The sequence below is a fragment of the Camarhynchus parvulus genome, chromosome 1A, assembly GCF_901933205.1.
Source record: "Camarhynchus parvulus chromosome 1A, STF_HiC, whole genome shotgun sequence".
Taxonomy (NCBI): Eukaryota; Metazoa; Chordata; class Aves; order Passeriformes; family Thraupidae; genus Camarhynchus; species Camarhynchus parvulus.
In genome coordinates this window covers 5,789,454-5,806,696 of record NC_044586.1, presented here as the reverse complement: position 1 = coordinate 5,806,696, position 17,243 = coordinate 5,789,454, and the positions used below count along the sequence as shown (strand labels likewise).

At 42.2% G+C, this 17,243-nt stretch overlaps 2 protein-coding genes across 2 annotated transcripts in view; both read left to right on the top strand.

The window, feature by feature from the left end:
* Positions 1-17,243, top strand: part of LOC115910495 (serine/threonine-protein kinase WNK1-like) — a 99,156-nt gene that overhangs the window by 60,683 nt on the left and 21,230 nt on the right. Inside the window, 11 exon segments of the mRNA XM_030960687.1 lie at positions 6,186-6,257; positions 6,868-7,017; positions 8,058-8,531; positions 9,552-9,833; positions 10,519-10,610; positions 11,151-11,313; positions 11,624-11,740; positions 13,985-14,158; positions 14,932-14,983; positions 15,146-15,286; positions 15,642-17,068. Of these exon segments, the coding sequence (XP_030816547.1) occupies positions 6,186-6,257; positions 6,868-7,017; positions 8,058-8,531; positions 9,552-9,833; positions 10,519-10,610; positions 11,151-11,313; positions 11,624-11,740; positions 13,985-14,158; positions 14,932-14,983; positions 15,146-15,286; positions 15,642-17,068 (3,144 nt within the window).
* Positions 843-6,153, top strand: LOC115910496. The gene has a single exon (XM_030960689.1). It carries the CDS (start codon positions 2,510-2,512, stop codon positions 3,902-3,904), a length of 1,395 nt encoding a protein of 464 aa, XP_030816549.1. The 5' UTR covers positions 843-2,509; the 3' UTR covers positions 3,905-6,153.

The following is a 17,243-nucleotide window of genomic DNA, read 5'->3' as shown; positions in this document are numbered from 1 at the left end:
GTAAGGTTTACATTTTTATGGTGAAGTTTCAGTTAATAAAGAGCTAGCTGCATACATTAATTCATAATTTGACCAGAGGGACTGCTCCAGTAGAACTGGGTGACACCTGTGAACACACATTCACTCTAATAACTAATCAGTGTTTGAAAGCTCATTAGTATCTAAGATTTTACTTGTCAGACTACCAGGTGCTTTGAGTACACACACTAGGGCTGTGTCTTGTAGTCCAGGAGAAAATATTCTTTGTCTGATGTGCCTTCCATGTGTTTCTCATGAGGGTTCTAGGGAGCTTTCCACACTGCTCAGTAACCCAAGGCAAACTTGGCTCCTCAGAGGTGCTCACAGCCTGTTGCTCCCAGTGTGTCCTGGCATTCATTCAGCATTCTCATATCTTGTGGTACCACATATTAGTCAATATTGGGCCTTCCATTGTATGTCTTCATTTCTTTTCTACCTCATTATAGTTTTTGCTGGTTTTGTTATTACTTTTTTTTTTTAAGTGTTCAATTCTTAACTTTTGTTTTCCTCCTTTAGCCTCAACGTGGTCGTAGCATGTCAGTTTGTGTCCCCCACCTTCCTGCTCTTCCCTGTATGTCCTGCATCCCTCTCAGTGCTCCTTGCACCCCACCACCAGCGCTGTCTGCACCTCTTTCTCCTTTCTACCTTCGGACTGTCCCTGAAGAAACCTTTGCAGAAAAGCTTTCTAAAGCCCTGGAAAGTGTCCTGCCCATGCACTCTGCCTCTCCACGCAAGCATCGACGCTCCAGCCTGCCCTCCCTCTCTGTCAGTCCTGTATGTGTTACCATTTGCCTCCTGGCACAGTAAGATAAGTTATCATTAAATACATCCTGGGCTCTGGGCATTTTTAAAGGGAGAAATTGAAAAGTCAGTTCCTCATACTGTGCTGCTGGAATGTTGATTTTGTTATTTTTATTTATTTCTATGAAGCAGTACTGGTAAACATTATCAGACAGTGGCTGACTGCTTGTATCTTGTCTTTTAGGACAATATAAATGTAAATTACCCAGTGTACCACAGAAGGTAAAGGGAAGACTGGTTCTTAATACCCAAAGTCAGAAGACTTTTTATTTTTCAACTTCTTAATAAACACTGAATGTTAATTAAGCCCTTCACAAAACAGCAAGCTTTTAAAACCTGATTGTTGTGGCTGCTTATTCTTAAAGCTTTGGCTAGCTGTTATAGTGATATTAGATATTTAAAGTATGAATAGTTTTGAGGTATTTTTTGTAAATTCTTATCAGAAATGCCACTTCAACTTCTTCTTAATGGGAAGGAGCAGTAGTTTCATATTTCTTAGAAAGTCAGGTGCAAAGATAATGTGCAGTAGAGGAGGAAGATTCCTTTTAATTTTGAGCTTCAGTTTACACAAGATAAAATTTGAGAAGTATTTTTATGTAAATGAAGTAATTGGAACCAGGTTTAGAACATAGGAAAGGTACCTCATCTGTAGGACCTTCTCATTAGCATCAGTCAATATGGAAATTTGCTGCTGCTTTTCCGGACAAAAGAGGCTGAGGAGAAAGTAAACAATGTGGAAACAGCAACTTGAAAAGCACATAAATGCCATTTGTCTTGAACAGTATACTTACTGCTGGCTCCTGCAATTTTTTTTTCCATTAGGGAAGAGAATACATTGTCTCTGGGCATACTGCAGGCAGAGGTGAAAAGATGCAAAATTACTCAATTGTTTGACGTTCTTATATAGAACTCTCTTTAGTGAAATATTCCCTACAACTCTTAAATAAGATGAGCCTCCTCTGTAGTACCTCAGATGGAGTGAAATTGCCTGAGGACTCTGCTGTTATTAAACCTGTGAATGTTTTATTGTCCAGGCAATAGTTAAGTTTGTTTCAATGAATGCTAATTTTTTATATGAAGAGGTATGATCATAAGCGATTAAATGATGTTTTTGTCTTATAAAATATTATATTAAATGATATTTTAAAATGATAAATTATGATTAATCAACTTATTATTAATTGCATAAACTTTAATGATATTTTGTCTTACAAAATATTTCCTTTTAGCTTTTTGGGTAGCATACAGGACACTAGCACTGTGGTGTTTGTATTGGAAAGTACTAACATCTAATGTCATCTTCTGAGTGCAAATTAGAGGCTTTGCATTGTTGCTGTTCTCAAGTTCTGAATTTCATATTCCACATATGGCAGTGACCTCAGGGGTTTGATTGGATTTCAAGCACTGATCACAATGGATAGGCCATGACAATAAGTCTCATTCCATTGTCAGGAGCAAAATGGGTTTCTTTTTGTGAACTATTGGAATTGAACTGGAAAAGCAGCTCTAACACCAGCAAATGTTCCCAATTGCAGCTATGCCTGCCATGGATGTATTTAATGGATATTTACAACTCACCTAAATTTCCTAAGTACTGTATGTTTTTGACCATGAATTGAGTATAAATTCTATAAAGTTACTTCACAGAACTGCCTAGTGAACTGTGCATGTTGATGTGCTTTCACTTTTAATGTATGAATTACCTGTCTTGTTCATGTCAATACAGCCTCAGCATCCTCGTGGGGGAACACCACCGTTCCCAGATTCACAGATATTTTTCCCAACCGTTCATGAACGGCCGGTGTCTTTCTCACCACCACCTGTCTGCCCGCCGAAGGTGGCAATTGCTCAGCGGCGCAAGAGCACTTCATTTTTGGAAGCCCAAACTTGCCACTTCCAGCCCTTGCTGAAGACTGGCCAGAGCTTAGTTCCACCTGGTGGTAGTCCCACCAATTGGACTCCAGAGGCATTTGTTATGCTGGGCACAGCAGCTCAGAGAGTCGCTGGAGAGCCTCTGCATGTGCAAGTTAATCCCGTGTTTGAGCAAGCTCCTGTCCACAGTGACTATAGATCTGGACCAACACCTCCAGAGGATGCTCACTACAGGATGCATCCAGAAGCTGTATATTTGGTGGGCATGCACTATCCATCACAGGTATCGGAGCAGTATGATCAAGTAGCTTATAACTCTCACGTGACTGAACAGCATTTGAAGCAGGTCTCTGAGTCAAACCATGGGCAAGGTGGTCCTCCACAAAGCTCTGTGTTCGACTTTCAATCGGGGCAAACATATCTGGCACGACACGTTCAGAGCCTGAGGCTGGATTCTGGGCTGGGTCCCCTTTCTCCATTATCCAGTGTTTCAGCTCCCCTGAGCACAGAGGCAGCTCAGATGACGTTCCACCAGGTGTTTGTTCCGCACTCGGCCCCGGCTGTGCTCTCCCACAGTGCCGATGGCAGGGCGAGCTGTGTCTTTGAGTTCCATGTGCACACGCAGAGCTCTGCTCCGGCAGAGGGGGCGGCTTTGCCCCCGCGGGCCTACAGGAGTCGCCGGGGCTCTATGGAGACCAGCCATGAGGAGTCCAGCCAAGGCATAGGGTCGCATGGTCGGCTTCAGCCTGTGACAGAAGAGCAGTGTCACTATCTTGGTGCTGGGGTAGCGGGTCCCAGAGGGGGCTCTGCCAGGCGCAGCTGGCCAGAAGGAAGCCCAGAATACTCCAGTGATTCCTCACAGCTGACTTCCTCTGACACTGGTGATTTCCAGTCTCCTCCCCCTACAGGGGGATCATCTTCTGCTTTTGGTTCAGACTTCTCATTGCCCATTGTTCAGCTGCCTCAGAAGGTGTTGCAGGAGTCGCAGCTCTTCATCTGCTTCCCCCAGGGAGCCTCAACTCAGCAGGCCTTGTCCACCTCGCTTTCATCAGGACCACCTACATCCTATCCTCAGGTTACAGGAGCAAACCCTTGCACAATTTCACTGCTTTTTATAAGTCATACTAAAAGGGAAACCTTGCTTTTAGACCTGCTCCACGTGGTTGTAAGAATTAGCATTCATGGGGGTGTCTTTCCACCAAGTCTATACTAGGATCTCTTTAACTTAACCGGGTTGCTATGAAGTAATGAAGCATTAGCAACCATCTGGTCTGTATTCAGATTTGGCTGAAATATTGGTAGGGCTTTTGTGTTAAAAGTAAAAAATGGTCAGTGTTCCTCCTGGGACTAGCTGTTCTTTTGGTGGGAGATTGCTGGAATACCAAACTGGCTTTTAAACAGTGGTTTTAATGAAATGTATCTTTACACTTAGAATCAGCAGTGGTAGTACGACTTGCTTTGTGTTTCTCTTGGTGCTCTTTTGCCATTTTAATGTGTTGCTTGAGGTTGAACTTTGATACAAAAATGTTTTGTTAGACAACAAGGTTATTTTGGTGACTGTCCAAAATGCAAGAGCTTTTCGTAGACTTGGGGAAAGAAAGTGGGAAGAGAGGAATGGAAGGAGCTGTGCTATGTATGTGTACCTGGATTTGGAAATGTATTTGTTGAAGAAGTATTTGAAAAAGCTAAACAGGCTGAGTAGTTAATTAATGGCACAAACAACTGTTGCTAGTTGGTATTGCCACCCTATAAGCCTTATGTGGTGTCCTTTTAAATAGCAAAATTTGAGGCCTGAAGCTTAGTTTGGAGATGTGTGTTTTATCAGCATATGTGGTATCTGCATTTGCAATGGTCACTTTTCTGTACACTGTGAGGTGTGTGTCTATATACATTGTGTCTGCACTCCTAGTCTGAAGTCTCATAACTTTCTGTGAAAAGAGAGGATTTACTTTACGTAGACTTTTCTCTTACCTCTTTTTGTCCGTGGAATTAGGGGCTTTGACGTTTTAGTTACTGGAGTATTAGCAACTTTGGGATTTGTGTGAAGGGGAATCATTTTGCTCTGTGTGTTAAGTTCAAGAGCTAAGTAGTTAAGGCTTTCTCTAAGGGATATTAAAGGTGTTTTAGTAAAGCTGGAACAGCTTTCATCACTAGTCTAATAGGTGGTAATTGCTGTGCTGTAGAATTTGTAGAGTGAATCTCCTACTCAAGAACTTTGCAAACTTTTTTCTCCGTAAACCTTTGTTAAACTCAGGAGGTAAATTCGGATGGATATAAAATACATTTGGAAAACAAAAGAGGTCACTTCTTTTGCAGAATATAAGTTCTGGGATCTTTTACCTAATTCATCAGAAGATTAGAATTTGAAACCCAAATGGAGTCAGCGTGAACACATGTTATAGCAGTTAGGTGTAGCATATGTGTAGATCCCAGCCTGCAGCTTCTAAAACAGCAAAGAAAAAAATGGTTCTCTTCATTGGTAGTCTGCTTTCCCCAAAGTTTCCATAATTAGAAAAGTATGGAATTTTAACAGACATGTTCCTAATGAGCTTCTGCAAGCTGAATGATGACAGCATTAAGGAATTTTCATAGATATTTCTGATATGATACATATGCACCAGATGTGCTTCTTACAAGGCAGTTCACCCAAGTGGTGCATGCTCAGGCAACTCATCTGGAGGTCTTTGTCTAGTTCTCTCCCAGGAGCTGATAAAGAAATACACTTGTCACAAAAACAATAATGCAGATCCTGGGATCTGATAAAAAAAATTCAACCACAAAACCAGTAATGAAAGTCCATTCCATCTTCCTTTGCATCTTGCACATTCATTTGTATGCCACTCATCCATTTTTTTCGTTGCTTGCTTGAAAATTCTGTCTTAGCTAGAATGTTAACCCTCGTATTCCTCCAGATCCAATTCTTGGTAGCCTTTGAATGGTAGTGACTCTGGAAATGATTATTAGCCTGTGTTTTGACATGCCTCTCAAAGGAAATTCATGACATTTATGTATACTGGGTACTTTGTAATTGGTCTAGAATTCTTTATATCTTCTTGCTTGGTTTTTTTATGGATAGTTTTATTTCCATGTAGCCTCCTTTTATTGCCCCACCTGTCTGTGTTTGGAACACATGTAAAGGTAAAACTTAATGCATCTATCTCCAGTTACTATACCAAGGCATCCTGCTCTTAAAGCATCACCAGTGGAAGAAGAAGCTGGTAGGCTGATCTGTCTCATGTTGAGGGGCATGTGGGTTGCAGAGTCCTTCTGTATTAGTTATTTTGGAAGACTTAAAATGACTTTCAGAACTCCTCCAGATTGCTCTGCTTTGTTCTGGTTGTTGTAATGGAATTTGGCCAGAAGGTCTGCTTGTCCAAAAGGACAAGCTAGAAACCTATTCCAACCAGATAATTCCAGGCAGAAATGATATTAACTGCCTGCAGCAGAAGCCATAGAGTTTTTCTCAGCTGATTGTCTTTATTTTTCCCCTCCAGACACAGGTGCAAGGCCAGCCAGCCTCAAGCAATGCTGCGGTGCCATCCCAGCCTACTCAACACACTCAGCAGGTAGGATCACACTTCCTAAACTCAGGACTAAAGTACTCATAGTATAGAATTTTGATGGCGCTTTTGAGAGCAATTGTCTACCTGTGTCACCATTTGGCCAGTAGTTTTGCAGCAGAGGAATCCTCACCCAGTCTAAAATGCTATGAGATACACATTGTATTTCTGAGATTTGTTTTAAAAATCATGTTAATGCTTGTTTTCCCATGCCTGTCTTCCCCAGCCTCCACCTAAGCTTGCAGTGGTGGTCCTGTTCAAGGGGAGACATGTCAGGACTTGCAGATTAGACTGTCTAGACAGGCAGACTTCATTCTCATGATTTCTTCTAACTGGAATCTGATCTGCAATATTCTCTTAACTGCCTTGTCTTACTTTATAGAATCTTCATTCTTGGTTTCACAGGAAAGAGTTATCTTGCAAGATTTGGTGTCAATAATGGAATTGTATTAGTAATGCTAATAAGTAATTGTTAAAGCTTGACTGACTAGCCATATTCTGAAGAACTACTGATACCACTTAAGAGAAAGTAAAAAGCAGAATTTAAGTAGGATATGTTTTATAAAAAACCTCTGTTGGGGTGTAATACAGCTTCTCCCTCTTTTTCCTGCTACAGAGTGCACAGCAGCCAGCCTCTTCCCAACAGCCTGGACAATACCAGCTGCAACACCCCTCAGTTTCTGCCAGCACCACTCCTGCACCAACTGTCTCTCAAACTCAGACTTCACAGATCATGCCAATGCCTCAGGCAGCAGCTGGGACACAGGTAAACAGAATTCTTTCTAGCAGAAGATTTTTTTCTTCTTCATAGCTGGTAGATTCAATATGCTGCTGCTTTCACTTTTGTCATCTTTTCTAATGGTTTCAAAACATTCATCCAAACAAGAGTATTCTTATTGAAGACTGTCAGTTTTGTTGAAAATGTGTTGGAAACCCTTTTACACATGGCAGTCATGAGTAATTTGAGGGAAGGAGAGCACTTCCATGCACCAAGATCTTTAAATTGTCAAAAATATCAGGAAGCATATTGATGAATGGTGAATTGTGAACGGATTTTCAGGAACTTGTCATTTCTCTGTTTCCCATCCACTATCTATCTTCTGCACCATTACATGTGTAAAACATACTCACTTATTTAGGTAGTGAACTATAGGACTCCTTTCTTCATTCTGTCATCTTTCTTACTCAGCTCTTCTCCTTTACTTCTTGATCAAGAAGCTTCTGTTACTGGATATTGCTTCATTTTGGCTCATATCTCTGTTGAATGTGTGAGCCGCAATTTTGTTTTTAAAATTATTGTTTTGCTGCTTGTTCATCTAAACTGCCTTTCCAGTTGCATCATTTGCTGGCTTTAATTGACATATTCCCTGCCATTCTCTGAATGCTGGCACAGTGGATTTTAATTCTCCTTTGCTTTAGTCCCCATACTCAAAGCTGACAGATTTGTTGTAGGGTTTGCACTTCTCTGTTGTAAGAAGGCAAGCTTGGGTCTGGGGACAGAGTTGAGGAGAATTTGATTCTGTTTATGCACAAATCAGTGCTTCAGGGTATTCAAATGTTGCTCTTTCACCCTCTGTGGGTGCCTGTTTCAAGAGCCTGTTGAGCTCTTCAAGGGAAGTGTTGCAAAGTGAGGACTGTTTGGAATTCCAGCCAGCTTCCCAGCCGCTCTGCCAACTGTGCTCCCCAGCCACTTTAACAGAGTGCTGTAACTTGAATAATGCTTTCTTTGACTAATGTGTAAAACTCTGCTTTCTGCAACCCTGCTTTAAAAAAAAAAATCTATCTCTATTTTCTTTACCTCCCCAGCTTCCTGTTTCCCAACCAGTGTCGATCATCCAAGGCGAGCCTCAATTACCTGTTGCAGCATCTTCTCTCCCTCAGCCTTCAGTTGCCCCATCAGTCCCCATTGGCTCTCATTTCCTACCCATGGGACAGGCCTTGCCAACTTCCGTGGTTCCCCAGTTCCCAGTGTCTCAGTTGCCTGTAGCAGCTCCTCATGTGACAGTGGCTCAGCCAGGTTTCCAGTCGCTGCCCATTTCAATGGCAGCTGGCATGAATCAGCCACTGCTCACGCTGGCCACGTCTGCTGCAGCAGCTGCTGTTCCTGTAGGACCCAGCGTTGTCCCTAGCCAGCTCCCCACACTGATGCAGCCTTTGGCTCAGCTGCCCAGCCAGGTTCTCCCGCAGCTCCTGCAGCCGCCTGTCCAGGCCGTGGGATTGCCAGTCAGCATTGGACAAGCTGCTGAAGCTTCACTTCCTGCTGGAGATGCTCTTTACCAGGTATTGTTGCAAGCCAGCAGACCTCTTCTCCACATTTTTTGCCCGTTTTTCTAAGGTACCAGATCTGAGCTGCGTGCCCTGGCCAGCTCACTTCTCACATGAGAGCCATTAAGCCACTAGGATCAATTTTGTTGTGTGGTAAATAACCATTTTAAGGGGGAGAGAAGAAAAAAAGTCCTTGGACAACCATGGATTTTGAATATTTCATATTTGGCATTGGAGTTTGTCTAAAATGACAGAATCATAATGCAGGGCTTTGTTCAACCACAGTGTGAGAGAGGACAGCTATATATTCATGAGATCTGTCAACTTGGGGAAAAAGAAAATAAGAAATTGTAATTTTAAAAATAGGAGATGTGTGTTGGAAAGAAAATCAATGGCAGCATATTCAACAATGTCAGTATTTCATTCCAAGTCTGGGAAGGGGTGGGACAGGGAATTTGTAGAAATCAGTCAGGCAGCCATGGATCTTGGATGTGACGTAAGTACCTGGTGCTGGTTGTAAACTGCTGGACTGGTGGGCACAGACTGCTTCAGCAACTTTATGTGATCACTCTAAAAGTGGCAACCTGAATAATGATTGAAGTGTTCCTTGTTTCTGGGTCAGCTCATTATGAGAGGACAGGAAAAACACGAGAGTGTTTTTGCTATTTAATCTCAAGAATCAGCAGCAGTTGTGTAACATCTGAGCTGTAGTTGTTCAGCCTGAAAATTCTTCAAGCTCGTTTCTAATCTCAGGCTTTAAAATCTTAAGCTATATAGGCAGCTGCAAGAGTTGGGAAATGAAGATTGTTTTGCCTAAGATTTGGGACTGTGAGTGGGAATTTGCTTCTTTGGGCTTGGTGACTTACATGCTGCCTGCATGAGCAGTTTGCTCCACTTCTTTGGGAAGGTTTTGGAAGTGCTTGAACAAGTACAGAAGGTTGGAACGTGTCCCTGGAACTGATATTGTTTTATCACTGTCTTGTTTCCTAATTAGCTCTGCCATTCACTGACTTAGTTCCCTCATTTCTGTTACAGAGCTTCCCATCTCGGCTGACACCGCAATACCCAGGGGACTCGAATGTTGCACCTTCCTCAGCTGTGGCCTCTGCCAGTATTCCTTCTGCTGTGCTGTCCCCTCCCTTGCCCACAGATGCAATTGCCCAGTCAGGGTACCTTGCTCCTGTTGTGCAGCCCTATGGGGAACAGAATGTTTTAGTTTCCATGGGCAGCCTGGGAGGACAGGCTCAGGTGGCCCAGCCTCCTGTGAGTTTAGCACAACAGGCCTCATCTGCCTCCTCACAGCAGGCAGTTGTGGAGGTAAATATATGGAATATAATGTAACAATAGATTTTGGATGTTTGACTCCTGCAACAGTGTATCTCTGTGGGAAACTAATCCCTTCTGTGCTTGTCTTCAGTTGGAAGTTAATATTTCAAATTACCTTTTTCTTATAGCAGAATGTCATGCCAATGTGGGGACCTTGTTGCCACTGGTTGTTCTGTTGGGAAGTGAGTGTGCATCCTGCAGGCAAAAAGCAGTAAAACACTTCACTTCTTGCTAGTACTGTAGAACATTTTTGCCATATCAAAGACAAGCTGCAGTCAATAGCCTTTGAGAATCTGTCATTGTGCCTATTCCCTGCAGCGTGGTTCTTGCAGGGAGAGTTGGAATTCTCTCTGTTCTGCATTGGCTTGCCTTTTGCACATTCTGTTAGTAAAACTGTGACTGCATGGCCAGCTGTAGTGACATGTGGCAGTAGAAAGGATGTGTGGCTGGTTTCCTCTCCTCACCCCTCCTCAGATGACATTTTGCTTCACTGCAGTTGGCTTTGGAGTATTTTGTAAACTAAAGCTGTCCTAGATGCCAGCTGTTTAAACTTCTAAAAAGGCAGAGCTTTCAGCTTTACAACTGGTTTGGGAGGAAACACTGAAGACTATTGGGTTGCTTGAAGAGGAACTATACTCTTTGGGGGGGGTTCTTGATTGTAGGTTTCTATCCATAGGGTACTCAGGGAGTCTCACAGACTGCTGCTTCAGAGACTCTTCCAGCAACACAGCCTGCTCAGTCTACCCCTCTGGCTTCTTCTATGGATAGGTGAGCTCTTCTTCTTTTCACCAAACTGAGTTTCCATGTCATGTGTTAGATTATACATCCACGGATAATCTTTAGATATATTTTTTCATCAGAAATATTTTTTTTTTCCGCTGGGAGTGTTTCGAGGATGAGAATAACTAAAGTTCCTTGAGGAAAAACAGGGTCAGGAAGGGTAGAGGATGTTATGGTGGAGTATTTTATGGAGGGAATAAGTAAGGTTGTGTATAGTGATTAACTTTTTTATTTGTCATGTCAAATGGATCATAAGTGACAGGTTTTTTGTCCTTTTAGCACTTAAACAGAATTCAAACTCCAAATAGCTTGAAAACACGAGATGAGATTTGTACAACTCAGCTTTCAAGAGGTGTAGCAAAATAATTACTGTTAGAATTTCTATTTAAGCAACCTGAAGTTTTTCCTCTCCTCGATGATTAACACACATCTACCACTTCCCAGAACAGAATATCATGTGGTTGCTTAGAGTATTGTTGCACTTATGGAATGCATGGAAGCTCACAGGAAGTTGCCTTTTGTTTCTAGTGCACATTCTGATGTTGCTTCAGGATTGAGTGATGGCAATGAGAATGTCCCAGCTTCGAGTGGAAGGCACGAGGGGAGGACAACGAAACGTCACATGCGGAGGTCCGTCCGCAGCCGCTCGCGCCATGAGAAGACTTCTCGGCCAAAACTGAGAATTCTAAATGTGAGTATTTTTTATTTTAGGGATAGTTCAGTAGTAGTGATGCATTTTTAAGCCTCTACAAGCATTCCAAATATCATCTGAGCTTTTTGGAGCATTAGATATGGTAAAACTGACTTGCTAAGCTACTAATGGTTGCACAGACTATTCTAGAATATTCAATGTATCCTCAGACAAAAATCATGCTCTACATGGCACCATTTATTAGACTGGAAAGACAGACCATGTTTGTATTATGCCAGTACTGTTAGTTTGTCTCAGCAAACTTAGATTCTTGTGCTTTTGGTTTGAAGTATTATTTTCTTTGCTTTAGGTTTCCAACAAGGGTGATCGGGTAGTGGAATGCCAACTGGAGACACACAATCGGAAAATGGTTACTTTCAAATTTGATTTGGATGGTGATAACCCTGAGGAAATAGCTACAATTATGGTAAGATAGATTTTAGAGATGGAGATTCCAGGCAGCTGTATTTTTTTGTTTGTGGTGTGGAATTGGTCTCCCAGGTAGTATGGTGTGTGTTCACCTTATTGCTACACAACCACAGCTAGAAATTTGGCACAGAGTGGTTTAGCAGTCTGATTATTAGTTAATGTTGCATGCACAAGTCACATGAAATTTTTTGTGTCAGTTTTTACCTTAGAATTGAGGTTTTTATCAAGTGAAAAACCTGCTTCTGTTTTTTTGGTTGGTTGTTTTTGGTTTTTTTTTTTCAATCTGACATTTTCAAAACTGCAAGCAGCCTTCTGGAAGTGCCAGGTTAAAAAAATTGTTTGCTTTTCTAAGAGCAGGCATTGCTATATCTTCTTATTCTTCAAGCATTTTACCATCATTGTCCATTAAAATGGGAAGATTCTGCCTTTAAATTAAGAAAGGGGAATTGTATTTTGGTTTTTGAAAGTACATAGTGACTGATGCTGCCCTTGACTTTTATCAAAAGAGAAAACTTCTCCATTCAATGTATGATGGCCAGGCACAGGAAAGAATTTGTCCTATAGACAAATTCCTGTTTAAATAGGACAATGTCCTATTTCAATAAGAGTATTGAGTGGCATAGAATGAAATCAATTTTTTAATTGAAACTCTTTTTTTTAATTAAAACTCTTATTTTTGGTCTGGTACAGTCTAAATGAGTCTGAGATGGTTTTAATGTTACTGAAGCGGGGTGGGGGTGAGAGAGCACAGTAGCTTTTGACACCTTCTTGGGCACTTGTGCAGTGATTATCTTTTACTTAGAGAGGTGGCAGAGTCTGAATTGGTGTGTGCTGGATTTGTACTTGTCAAAAGGAACCAAACCAATGATATGGGAGAAATTCTCTGCCACTAATGGCTTTCTGAGAAAGAGGAAGAAGTTGGTTCTTGCCTAAGTACAGATATTAGCACAGTCAATAACATGAGGTTGTGTGCCAGGAAATATGGAGCATACACAGATGTCTTTCTTCACCTTAAACCTAAAGTGATCCTATGAAGAAATAAGAGCATGTTTGATTTATGAAAACCAAACAAGCAAAATCAAAACTAAGACACACTCTCCAAGCAACAAAAACCACAAATATTTGAAGATGAGTACAAGCAAAATAAGTGAACTTTGTATCCAGAATGCAGTCACATAGTTAAAAGTGTGCAACCTAATTTAAACATCTGGATCTGGAACATTGTGCTCATTGGTTCCCTCTTGAATATTGAGCAAACTTTAGATTGCAAGACTTTGTTTCCTTTTAATCATGATACTGTTAGGTATACTCCATATAGTTGCCTGTTGGTCCTAAACTGAAAGTGCTGAAGATTTCTTTAACTATTCTGCATTGCAGAGGCTGATATAAGCGCATCATGCCTGACTTTGCTTTTTTTGAACCAGCATCCCAGGAATTTGATGTGAAGCTCAAGCTTTTCTTCTAAGGCACTTTATTTCTCTTTTCCAGCAGAGACTCTATGATTGACAGCTTTACTTCTGTTTCATGGACTGTCTCTGAGTTTTTCCATGCATAATTTTAGAAGACAGAATACTCTCATGGGTTAGACCAAATCAAGAATATGATTTGGTCTTTCTAACTACCAAGTATACTTGTTTAAACCAGTTTTATCCAACATAAGCAAGAGAAGTTATTTTCATAAAGCAACACAATGTATTGGAATTAGACAGGCTGAGCAACCTTTCTCTCCCTGTCTTTGGAACATAATTCATACTGGCTTTTATGTACCACATCCAGACTTGAATCAGTGATGTGCAACCTGCATAGAGGAGAAGTTGTATATGGCATGGAAAGAGAGAAACACAGAAGGCATCTTGAAATACAGAATTTTCACTTTCTTTTATATTATAGTTCTCTTTAAATGTGTCTTTAATCCACATTGCATTCATTAGATGGGAGGAATTGCAGTAAGATAAGACTGCCAATTTTAAATTTCCCTGTGCTAAGCAAAGAGTGAAGTGACAGTTGATGAAGAAGTGAGATTGACTGTTGCTCCACAGCAAAGATTAAACCAGGGCACACACTTCTGTGCTGGAGATAATTTGAGAAACAATTGTTTTTCTCTATGGTGTCACCACTTTCATCTTATTCAGAAGAACAGCAAAGGGAAGACAAACATCAGCACCAAGAGTAAATTCTGGTTATTCAATATATTGCTTTGAAATTGTTTGTGGAAAATGAGTGTTGCTTTGTTCTTTTACAGGTGCAGAATGAGTTTATTTTAGCAACAGAACGAGACTCATTTGTAGAACAGGTACGAGAGATTATTGAGAAAGCAGATGAAATGCTGAGTGAGGATGCAAGTGTGGAGCCCGAAGGGGATCAGGGCTTGGAGAGCATGCGGACAAAAGACGACGGCTTCTTCCCGGGGTCACAGGTATGTGAAGGACAGACTGCCTCAGCTCTTGGTATCTTCCATTTTGGGTGGTACGGCTTTGTGAGTAGAGCTAGCTAGAAATAGAATCTTCCTGTCATGAGAGATATCAAAGATCAATAATTAAAAGACAAAAAGAGAAAGCTTCATATCAGAGTGAGTGCCTAAAATTAAGTTAGAAAGCTAAATAACAGACCTCTTACTTTTTGATGTGTTTGAAGACTTCCGAAGCTGCTGAATCTCCTAACAGTCCACTAAACAGACAGTCTTAAATGCTGGTGCTTCTTGGATTTGAGATTATTGTGAGGTAGGACAGTAAAACCCCAACCCTGTGCTGAACACTAAACACTGAGAGCCTGGTCTCAGGCCCTTCACCCAGTGAAGTACTAAGAGATTGGATAGCTTGGTTAGGAAACACAGGTATTGAAACTGTTTGCTGGGTGCTGAAAGTAGTGACTTTGCCTGAGACTCTGCCTTAATTACACCCAGAACTAGTTTGGAACATTCATTTATTTGTTGGATGTTTAAGGAAATCAGTTGGATTTCCAAAAGAATTTTTAGATCAGTTTGTTACATTGGCAGTCACTAAGCTGAGAGTCTCTAAGCACACTGTAGCTGACATTTATCTGGGCAGAATTCCTCTAGATTGGTGATGGTGCTTGGGTCCCACATACTGCTTCCCTTAAAGGCCCACATTTCAGTAAGCTAGCATTTTAAGAACTATCTTGTGGGTTTCTGTTTCAGAATAGAAGTTTAAATTTTATCTTACTTTACAGAAATTAGAGTTCAAACAGCCAGATCCTACATCTTCCATGCCACAAAGAATAGGTAAGTCTTTTGTGATTTTTTTCAACAGTTACCTTTTTCTGTTTCAGCGGATGGGTGCAGCCAAGTTTTTTATTTTGTATGATGGAGTGCACATTCCATATTGCAGGTTATGTATTTAGTTGCAAACCTGTGTCACTAAACATCCACCTTCTTTTTGTTTAGGGGTTCCCTCTAGCTCCTTTACCCAGGTTGTTCATTCTGCTGGAAGACGGTTCATTGTCAGCCCCGTCCCCGAGAACCGACTGAAAGAACAGGGCTTTTTCACATCTACTGTTGTTGGAGGAAATGAAACTTCAGATATGGGTGAGTTCTCCAAAATCTTAAAAGCTGTTGCCTAAGACATGTTCATCAAAACTGTGAAGTTAGTTAACTAAACTGTTCCTGAAGACCTCTCAAAGTATGTGGGGAAGTAGGGCGCTGTCTGTGCTGATAAGAGGTGACCATAATTTGGGTCATACCATGCAGGATTCTTGGAGGAAAACTGCTGATGAGCTGTCTGCAAGACTCTGAAACCTTAATTCTGTATTTTAATATAAGCCTGGATTTGTTGGTTTGTTCTTTTTTTTTAATGCTAAGTAAATGTGGTCTTAGTCTAGCCATAGACAGTAATACTGTAATGAACTTTTTCAGGTGGACTGATAATTTTCTTTTCTTCCAGTTGCAGCATCTCCTGTACATGGTCCTGGAATGAATCTCTCCCACTCAGCATCATCACTGAGCTTGCAGCAAGCTTTCTCTGAGATCGGGCATGCTCAGATGTCAGAAGGACCTAGCACAGCTCCTCCAGTGTTCAATCAAACAATACCACCATTTCCACCTGCGCTTTCTACCATAGCGGGCAGTGGTGCAACTCCTGCATCTGTGGCTACTTCTTCAGTATCTGTTTCCTCCAGCACTGGTGTTTCTCTTCCAGGATCTGTTACTTTGCCTTCAGAAAGTGCAGCTGTTGGAGTTGCACCAAGCACAAGTGTGCCAAGCTCTATTTCTCCACCTCCAGCCTCACAATCTGGACAGCAATCGACTGGTGTCACTTCCAGCGTGAGCGCTCCTGCTTCTTTCTCCTTATCTGCCACGTCCCAGCCTGCTCAGCCAGTGACTGCAGACATTGCTGCCAGTGTCAGCACACCATCATCTTCAGCACTGCCACCTGCCCAGGTTCCTGGGGTCACTGCTCTCGGTGCTGCTGCACCAGCTGTGACATCTCAGTCTACTCCTCAGACTGTGAGTAGTATGGCAGCAGCACAGACATCTGTTGCCCCGTCTCTGGCTCAGAACGTGGCTTGGCAGCTTCCCCAGCTCAGCAGCAGTGGCTCTGTGTCCAGTCTGGCAGAAACAACAGTTGTAAGTGCTCCACAGTCACTGCCTGAGAGTGGGCACTCTCTGGACAAGTCGCATTCCTGCAGTGCAGCTGGCTTATCTCTGCCGATTGGTGCACCTTTATCATCCTCAATAGCATCAAGCATATGTGGTTCAGTCTCTCAGCCAGTGATCCATCCCTTACTTGTTCCATCAGGAATTACATCAACGCCTGTCCTACCCCAGATTTCAGGTGCAACACCCATGTTGCCCCAGGTTCCCTTACCTGGAGTCTTGCCACAACCAGTCACTAACTTGCCTGCAGTACAGCAGACTTTGATCCACAGCCAGCCTCAACCAGCTCCATTGCCCAACCAGCCTCATGTTCACTGTCTGGAGGCTGATGCTGATGCTCAGTCTAAAGCCCCTGGTATTGATGATATCAAGACCCTGGAAGAAAAGCTGCGATCTTTGTTCAGCGAGCACGGCAACGTGGGAACGGTGCATCCATCAGTGTCTCTGGAGACCTCTCTGGTAATGGAAACAACAGTTGTTCCTGGCATCCCAACCACTGCTGTTGCACCAAGCAAACCCCTGACATCCATTAGCACTTGTATACCTCCAAGCAGTTTGCCTCTTGGACCAACTGGCTTGCCAGTGCTGACTCCAGTTGCCACTCCTGGGCAAGTGATCACCCCGGTGAGCTACATCTCTGCCTCGAGCAGCGTGGCCACAGCAGCAGTGAAAGCAGGGACCTCTCCTTCCAAGCCCCCCCTCAGCAGGGTACCGGTAAGAAACACAGCATCAGTGTCCATGGTCAGCTCTTGCTGAAACAGCCTTCTTGGGCAGCATCCTTTTTGTAAAGCAAAAGAGTTATTCAGGAAGAAGTTTCTTCATTTAATGTAGTATTGAAAGGTTTATGCTCTGGTTGTTTTTATGTGTCCCAAGAGGTATTCTGTTTTGT

Excerpts from the sequence above, each read along its gene's own strand:
- LOC115910496 (XM_030960689.1), top strand. The coding sequence starts at position 2,510 with ATGTATGAATTACCTGTCTTGTTCATGTCAATACAGCCTCAGCATCCT.